This window comes from Solanum verrucosum, unplaced genomic scaffold (assembly GCF_900185275.1).
Source record: "Solanum verrucosum unplaced genomic scaffold, falcon-dt-bn FXZP01000187.1, whole genome shotgun sequence".
Classification (NCBI taxonomy): Eukaryota; Viridiplantae; Streptophyta; class Magnoliopsida; order Solanales; family Solanaceae; genus Solanum; species Solanum verrucosum.
Genome location: NW_026020413.1, coordinates 839,660 through 847,809, shown reverse-complemented (window position 1 = coordinate 847,809; position 8,150 = coordinate 839,660). Strand labels below are relative to the sequence as shown.

General features: G+C 33.6%; 3 protein-coding genes across 3 annotated transcripts; all 3 read left to right on the top strand.

The window, feature by feature from the left end:
* LOC125840763 (uncharacterized) lies at positions 1-1,047 on the top strand. Its single transcript, XM_049519737.1, has one exon. It carries the CDS (start codon positions 1-3, stop codon positions 1,045-1,047), a length of 1,047 nt encoding a protein of 348 aa, XP_049375694.1.
* A 533-nt stretch (positions 1,048-1,580) lies between these two features.
* LOC125840733 (uncharacterized) lies at positions 1,581-2,670 on the top strand. Its single transcript, XM_049519705.1, has 3 exons — positions 1,581-1,817; positions 1,898-2,016; positions 2,104-2,670. The coding sequence occupies exons 1-3, from the start codon at positions 1,646-1,648 to the stop codon at positions 2,518-2,520; spliced, it is 708 nt and encodes a 235-aa protein (XP_049375662.1). The 5' UTR covers positions 1,581-1,645; the 3' UTR covers positions 2,521-2,670.
* Positions 2,671-4,930: 2,260 nt separating this feature from the next.
* On the top strand, positions 4,931-7,788 carry LOC125840762 (60S ribosomal protein L35-like). Its single transcript, XM_049519735.1, has 4 exons — positions 4,931-4,934; positions 5,002-5,164; positions 6,069-6,225; positions 7,516-7,788. Exons 1-4 carry the CDS (start codon positions 4,931-4,933, stop codon positions 7,588-7,590), a joined length of 399 nt encoding a protein of 132 aa, XP_049375692.1. The 3' UTR covers positions 7,591-7,788.
* Positions 7,789-8,150: the final 362 nt, after the last annotated feature.

Below are 8,150 nucleotides of genomic sequence, written 5' to 3'. Positions count from 1 at the left end.
ATGTCACAAAAAAAGGATCCGGCTTGGGCGTATGGAACTCCTATGGGTAGTAACACAAAAGTTAAATGTAGCTTTTGTGATGTGACATACAATGGCGGAATATTTCGTCACAAAAAGCATCTTATCGGTGGCTATAGAGATGTTAAAGTATGCCCGAACGTCCCGGATAAAGTGAAGGAAGAGATCAAAGAATATTTGTTGAAGAAAAATGAGTTTAAAATTCAAATGAACCATGAAGCATCCATGGTTAATCTTGTTGATAATGATGAAATGGATGATGATGAAGTTGAAGTTAATATGCCAATGGGGCCTCCCTCAAAGCATCAAAGGATGCCTTCAAGTAGTGGGAGTGGGTCTTCCATCAATAGCACTATCAAGGGTCCTATGAATCTCTATTTCTCGCAAAAACCAAACGAAAAGAGAAAAGGTGGACCTATTGACTTAGAATCTTCTAGAAAGATTTTGAGGGATCGTGCTGTATCTGCTTTTGCTAGGTGGATGTATGATGCAGGGCTTCCTTTCAATTGTGTTAATTACACAGAGAGTTTTGGTGAATTCATTGAGGCAGTTGGCCAATATGGCCCTGGAATGAAGCCCCCCACCTATCATGAGGTAAGAGTTCCTTTTCTAAAAAAGGAGGTGGAAAAGACAAACAAGATAGTAGAAGAACATAAGGTTCAATGGAAAACATATGGTTGTTCCATTATGATGGATAAATGGACAGCAAGGAATGGAAAAATGGTCATTAATGTTTTGGTGAATTCTCCAAGAGGGAGTGTGTTTCTTGAATCTTATGATGCTAGTGACTCTTCTACCGATTCTAATAAGATGTTTAACTTGTTTGAGAAGACTATCATGAAGATAGGCAAGGAAAATGTGGTACAAGTTGTGACTGATAATGCAAGTGAGAACAAAAAAGCGGGTAACATGTTGAAGGGAGTGTTCCCACATATTTTTTGGACTCCTTGTGCTGCTCACTGTATCAACTTGATGTTTGGTGACATTTTCAAAGAAGCCCCGTATTCTACAGGTGAACTTGAGTCTTGATATTTAATTTTCTTTTTTAAACTTTGTTAGCTTCTTTACATTTTAACTACCATTTTTTTAAACAGTTTTTGGTAAGGCAGTTAAGGTACATGCTTATATCAATCAAAGGGCATTGTTGTTGAATATGATGAGGAGATACACAAAGCAAAGAAATTTGGTAAAACCCGCCAAGACAAGATTCGCAACAGCTTTTTTGACTTTGTATAGTTTTTATAAGCAAAAGAAAAATTTGAGAACTTTGTTTATGTCAACTGAATGGAATGAGAGTATCTATTCAAAGGAAACTCTTGGTAAAGAAGTTGCAAGACACATTATTAGTCCATTTTTTTGGAATGACGTTGTTCAAGCACTTAGAGTTGGTGGTCCTTTAATTCATGTACTTCGTATGGTGGATGGGGAGAAAAAACCACCAATGGGTTACATTTATGAAGCCATGGACAGGGCCAAAGAAAGTATTGAAAAGGCATTCAATTATGATACAAGGAAATATAAAAGTGTTTTTGAAATCATTGATGCAAGGTGGATAGATCAACTTCATCAACCTTTGCATGCAGCGGGACACATTTTGAACCCAGGGCTCTATTATAAAAATAATGACATGAAGACTTTAACTGAAGATGTGTGGCAGGGATATCATAAATGTGTTGAGAGGATGATCCCAGATAAAAATTTGCAAGACAAAATAGGGGAGGAGCTTGGTGTGTACATGAAAGCGGATGGCCTACTTGGAATTGAATCAGCCATTAGAGCTAGAACCTTAAGGTCACCAGGTGAGAATTTCATCTTTTAATTGTGTTTAAAGCTTCAACTTTTAAGTTATTACACATCTTTTAAAATAACTCTTCTACAGTTGAATGGTGGATGCAATATGGTCATAATGTCCCAAACTTGCAACAGTTTGCTATTAGAGTGCAAAGTTTAACTTGTAGCGCATCCGGTTGTGAGAGAAATTGGAGCGTGTATGAACATGTGAGAAACTACATTACATTATTACTAAATTAATAGGTATCTTAATCATCCTAAGTCCTCCTATTAATTCCTTTCTACTATGTGCAGATTCATAGTAAAAAGAGAAATAGGCTTGAGTTGACACGCCTCAATGATCTAGTGTTCATCAAATATAATAGAACATTGGCGCGTCGTTACAATGCTCGTAATACCATTGATCCAATTTTGTTGGATAGTATTGATGAGGCAAATGAATGGTTAACCGGAGCACCCCAAGATCACCAAGATGAAGAAGTGTATGAAGGAGAAAGTCTCACTTATGGTGATGTTTCTATGGCAAGTGGTGTTGAGGAGAATATTTATAGTTTTAGGGGGAGTACTTTAAGGGGCAATGAAAGAGGAGCTAGAGGTTCCAGTTCAAGTCGAAACCTTGTTGATGAGCCTTCTGATGATGAAGAAGATGATGACCAAGTAGAACCCTTGGTTATGGCACTTGAAGAGTTTGAGGATCTTGTTGAAGAATAGGAGTTTGATTCTTTTGTGATTTAATTATGTTTTTGATTTTTTGCTTTATATGTTATGACTTATGAGTATTATTGACTATCTATTTACTTTTAATCTAAGAATATATTACCTCTATTCAGTTATTTAATATTTTTTTATTTTTATACTAAATATCGCTTTACTTAAAAAAAGCGCGCGCTTCGCTTCTCGCTTCTCGCTTCTGTTGACATATTATTTCAAGTTTTTGAGACTTGAAATTTTGAATGGTTCCATAAAATTTATAGGTAGTTATTAGTAATTCTAATAAAGCTCAATTCAAAATCAAATCAATACTAATGCTAACAAAAATAATTAATCCAACACTGACAGTGACAATAATGTTGAATATTTGTTTTTTAGTTTTACATTGGTTTTGACATTTAAAATACATAACCTAATTTTAATTTTTTTTTAAATATTTAATTACGTAATTAATACTTATTAGACTTATTTTAGCATGATTTAGTACTTTTAAATTACGATCATTTTCATTATAACTTATTAATTTGTAATATTTATGTTATGCACTTTCATTTTATTTTTTTGTTGAATCTTTTAGTATCATCACTCATCTCATATTTTGTATTATTTTCTTAAGAAATACCTTATATAGTTGTATTTTTGTAGAACTAAAGAAATATTTGGAGCACAAGTTAATTAGATGTTTGTATGGATACTTTATCGAAATAACCCGAAAATCCAAAAAAAAAAAATGAAAACCCCAAGGTTGAAAAACCCGAGTTTTATTAGTTTGATTTGGTTTATAAATTTAAAAATTCGACACAAATTGTTTGGTTTGGTATTTGAAAAATCCGAACCAACCCGGCCATGTACACCATACTAGTGTGTATCTAGTGTGATTCACATGTATCTGGGATACATGATTATCTCGCTGCCTCTCTTCCTATTTTAGTGTATCTGATAACAAAAATACATGTAACTAGGTGCATCTTTCTCTATATATGATAGAAAACTTTTAATTAGTGATACGATAGGTAATTATTTGAAAGTATAGGTAAAATTATAATATGGTATGAATGTATGTGTAGTTTTCCCTCTTATTTATCATCTTTATCCCATATATGGGGAATTAAAAGTAGGAAATTTTACACAAATTTTATAATGTTAAGAGTTAATTACATTTTATCCATATTATTTCCAAATTACAAAAATTCCTTAAATTTGGTGGAATTTGGATACATCCAAAACATCGAGATACATCGCGTCTCGAGTTCGAATACATCACTCAACGTCTCGATACATCGCGTACGTTCCGATACATCGCGTAAAGTGATGTATTCAACCGATACATTGAGTAAAGTGATGTATTCGAGAATAGAAGAGAGTAGAGATTTTGTAAATTTTTCAAAGGAAAAATTGTGCATTATAACAAACTATTAATTCAAAATAAATGTTATAGCTATAGTTTCATTTAATTCCAATTCGCAGCAAATTTTTTGTCATTTGTCTCTCTCCTCTCTCTGAAATCTCTCTCGCCACTCTCCTCTTTTTCAGTCATCTCTCCCTCGCCACTCTCACTTTATACAAACACATATGTATAGTTTGTGTTTGTGTTTGTATAAGCGAGAAGACTGTAAATACAAATACAAATACAAATACATATCTCTTTGTCCGATACACTTATAATTATACAAATACAAATCTTCTCCTGTCAGTTCTCTTTTGTCTTTTTCTCTCTCGCGCTTTATACAAACACAAACTATACAAAATACAATGTATAATTTGTGTTTGTATAAAGCGAGAGAGAGAGATTTGATATACAAACACAAATCTTTTAACTCAATTCAATTGTATATGAATTCAAATTTTATGCATATATACAAACACAATCATAGATACATATACATAGTAGTTACATATATACAATTATCTAACTGATATACATATACAATTCACCTCTCTACACTCTTTGTCCTCTCTCGCTCACCTCTTTCCTCTTTTTCCCAATCTCGCTCGCCGCTCTAGCCTTACATAGAAAACACATACATATACAAACACAATTTTCATAGACAGACAAATTAGCATCCTAGTTATACAAATCACGGCGATTTATACAAATCAGATGTTCCTTAGCAAACATAACTTGGCTATGGAGCGCAAATATCAATATTGTAGCTATACAACGATGATATGATTTTTATATTTGTTATTCCTAAAATTTACTTCTCTTTTTTTCAAATGGTAGAAAATTTTAAAGAATATGATAAGATAAGTTTATATTTTAATTATTTTCCTTAAGTATATACAAGCCCATAAGCTTCACAGCCCATACAGCTCATCCTATCAATTTAGGGGGTTTCTGAATTTTAACATCTCCTAGGGTTTCGGAATTCTCTTCAGTGTGAGAAGAGTGAGCCTGTGAGAGAACGCCATGGGTAAGTACAAACTAAGAACTTCCATTTTCATTTTCATCATTCGCATTACATTTTGTTAATTACTGAGTATTTTCCTCTTCTTCTTTTTTTGTAGCAAGGATCAAAGTTCACGAATTAAGGCAGAAATCCAAGGCTGATCTTTTGGGTCAGTTGAAGGATCTCAAAACTGAACTCGCTCTCCTCCGTGTTGCTAAAGTCACTGGCGGTGCCCCCAACAAGCTCTCTAAAATGTAAAATTTCTATTCATTTTTTGCGTCTTTGTATTAAATCAGAGATGGATTCAGAATATGAAATTTGCGGTAGTATTATAAGAATATGAATAGAGTGTAGTATTATTAATGTTAGTTATGTTGATATTATTTACGATTATTTCTTAGGTACAGTTTGGTTTGATGTATTAAAATTAACCTGTATTGCATAATGTGAAATAGGTTTTGAGGAGTAATTGTTTCTATAACCATGCTAATAGAGTGTATTAGGTATACATAGGTTGAAAAAGTACATCAAACAACGTATAAGTAATACACAAAGTTAATAAAAGAATTTGAAACCAGTTGATGCAGAGTGTAAATATCTATACAACATCAACAATTGGTTATCGTCACAGAGGGGATCTATAATTTGAAATCAGTAGGTGTAGAGTAGGACTGCCCATGCTATTCTTTTACAACAACTTAGTAAAAATATCTGTTTTATAAAAAAAAATCAACTATATAGAGTTGGATTGAGTGAGTTGAGCTTAAATGGAACCTCATAAACAGGGTGAAAACTTATCCGTATTGGGTGTTTTCACCAATTCAATACATCTATGCCATATGTTTGTACATAGACTTTTTTACTTGACCATGATTAATCAACATGTATTTTTACTCTATTAAATCAGTTAACCATGGTAAGTTGTATTGGTTTGATGTAAACACTTGGTGTGGATAAATTTTACTCATGAACAGTGAGGTCTCACATAGTCGACCCCAGTTTGGTTGGATAGAACCTTAGTTGTCTTTTATATGGATATACATAGTTGGACCTAAAGTGGTGGGTGTGCACTTGCTTCCACGAAGCTGCATCTGTCCGTGTTGACATATATGTGAAGCTGACTCATTTATTGAAATGGTTCACCTTTTTTTAATGCAGAAAGGTGGTAAGGCTGTCAGTAGCACAGGTGTTGACGGTGATATCGCAGAGGCAGAAGTCAGCACTAAGGGAAGCATACAAGAATAAGAAGTACTTGCCTCTTGACCTTCGTCCCAAGAAGACCAGAGCCATCCGTAGACGTCTTACAAAGCACCAAGTAATTGAATCCTGACCCTGATTCTTATGGATTTGATGTTAATTTTCTAATAATTGAAAGAACTATATAATGATTTGCCATTCTAGACATAAAACTGTTGCTTTCTTTTGTGTTGTTTGGTATAGTTTGTTAGTTTTGTACTCAGTTCTTTAGATATGATGCAGAATTTTGAATTTGTTATTATTAGTGGCACTATATTCTTTTTTCAGCGTGTCACAGTTATATGCCACTAAATTTTCCTAAAAAGACAAAATTTAGTATTAGATGAAATTTGGCTCGGATAGAGTGGAATGGATATAAAGGATTCATATAGCCGAACCCAACTAGATTTGAATTGAAGTGTAGTTTATCAAAATGTTGCATAATATCCCTATCTCTATGAGATTGTTTGGTTGGGAAATGTGTATTGATTTACCGCTCAAAAGTAAAATGTTATGCTCGTTTGTTACCATGTTGCATTTAAATGTTTACTGGCATTAGACTGCTTCCTTCTTTTGAAGGAAAGAAAGACTGTGTTTCCGATCAATGATCTGCCGTATTTAGATCCAACTATTTGGCAAACTGCACAACCCAAGCTCTCATCTTGCAATTACATGTTAAATATCTTAAAAGGTTGAAGTATGTTGACATTTACATGTCATTTACCCTCTTTCCAATATTATACAAAGCAGTTTGCTGGTAAAAGGTAATGTAAGGAGAGGGAAGAAATAGAAAAACTGTATAAAGAAAAGGTGGAGGAGGAAATACATCAAAATGTTCATTTTTATTCCATTTAGCTCCGACTTATGTTGTCCATTCTCCGGTGTTTATTGTGTTGTACTCGCAATTTGGAAGTAAAATTGGTTAATCTCTCTGTATACTGCCTAATTCTGGAAATAAACGTTTTGCTTTTGTGTGTTTATATGTCGAGTTCACTCAGCATTAGTAGCTTAGCACCTAGCACAAACTTCCACCAGTCTACAGCTGTACCGATCGCCCTCACCCCAACAAGCACAAATAACACCTGAAGGGTTCTTGTTAAGGACTTTGTTGCCTTAATATGACAATTCTCATTTCGGTGGCTAGTTTTGCCTGGATTTTTTGGGGGTAAATACATATTCGAGTTACATTAGAATAGTCCACTATCAGCATAAGCACTTGCTTTTGCTTTTGGAGTATGTATTCAGCTGAGACTGCTAAATTCAGACATGATGTTTTTTTTGGGCACGTCTTTTGTGTTTTCTTCTAAACTCACTTCTGACTCGTGGTTCTTGCTCTTGAATTAACGACTTGTGTGTGCTTAACATGTAGGCATCTTTGAAGACGGAAAGAGAGAAGAAGAAAGAGATGTACTATCCATTGAGAAAGTATGCTATTAAGGTTTAAATATCCGACTTAGATAGTCATTGTGATGTTAGAACTAGTACGAGCTGAGCAAAGCAGAGTTACATTTTCGCTACTGAGTAGTTATATTTTCCATCGTCATTCCTGTCATTGTATTGTGAAGCGGAAACTTTTGTTTATTTTCTCATGTTTCAGTGAAGGTTCTTCAGTTTTTACAAGTATAATGTTCATGTCAAAATATTTGTCTTCGTGTATACGATGTGATATGTTCTGCAAAATCCATCTAGTATAAAATTCATGAAATGCTATCATATAGGATAAAATTCTGCTCGATTTATCAAAATCATCTCTAATTGATTTATGAGAGAAGTATCAAAATTAATATGGTGAAATGTAAACCTTGTGTGAAAAGTTCAATGATTCTTCTTAAAGATTCATTAGATGAAAGAATTTCAGTTATGTGTGTTCCATTTATATTTATATAAAATTAGCCAAGGTGATTAACTCTGCTATTTCTTTGTATGAATTTTGACTTTGGATTGAAAAGGCTTTAAGGAAAAGGTTGGGAAAAAAAAAATAGGGATTATTTAAGGAGGTTGTCA

Coding starts and splice junctions, on each gene's coding strand:
- LOC125840762 (XM_049519735.1), top strand. Junction 5,165..6,068: donor CCCAACAAGCTCTCTAAAAT/GTAAAATTTCTA, acceptor TTTTTAATGCAG/AAAGGTGGTAAGGCTGTCAG. Junction 6,226..7,515: donor GACGTCTTACAAAGCACCAA/GTAATTGAATCC, acceptor CTTAACATGTAG/GCATCTTTGAAGACGGAAAG.
- LOC125840733 (XM_049519705.1), top strand. CDS start 1,646: ATGAAGACTTTAACTGAAGATGTGTGGCAGGGATATCATAAATGTGTT. Junction 1,818..1,897: donor TAGAACCTTAAGGTCACCAG/GTGAGAATTTCA, acceptor ACTCTTCTACAG/TTGAATGGTGGATGCAATAT. Junction 2,017..2,103: donor ATTGGAGCGTGTATGAACAT/GTGAGAAACTAC, acceptor TACTATGTGCAG/ATTCATAGTAAAAAGAGAAA.
- LOC125840763 (XM_049519737.1), top strand. CDS start 1: ATGTCACAAAAAAAGGATCCGGCTTGGGCGTATGGAACTCCTATGGGT.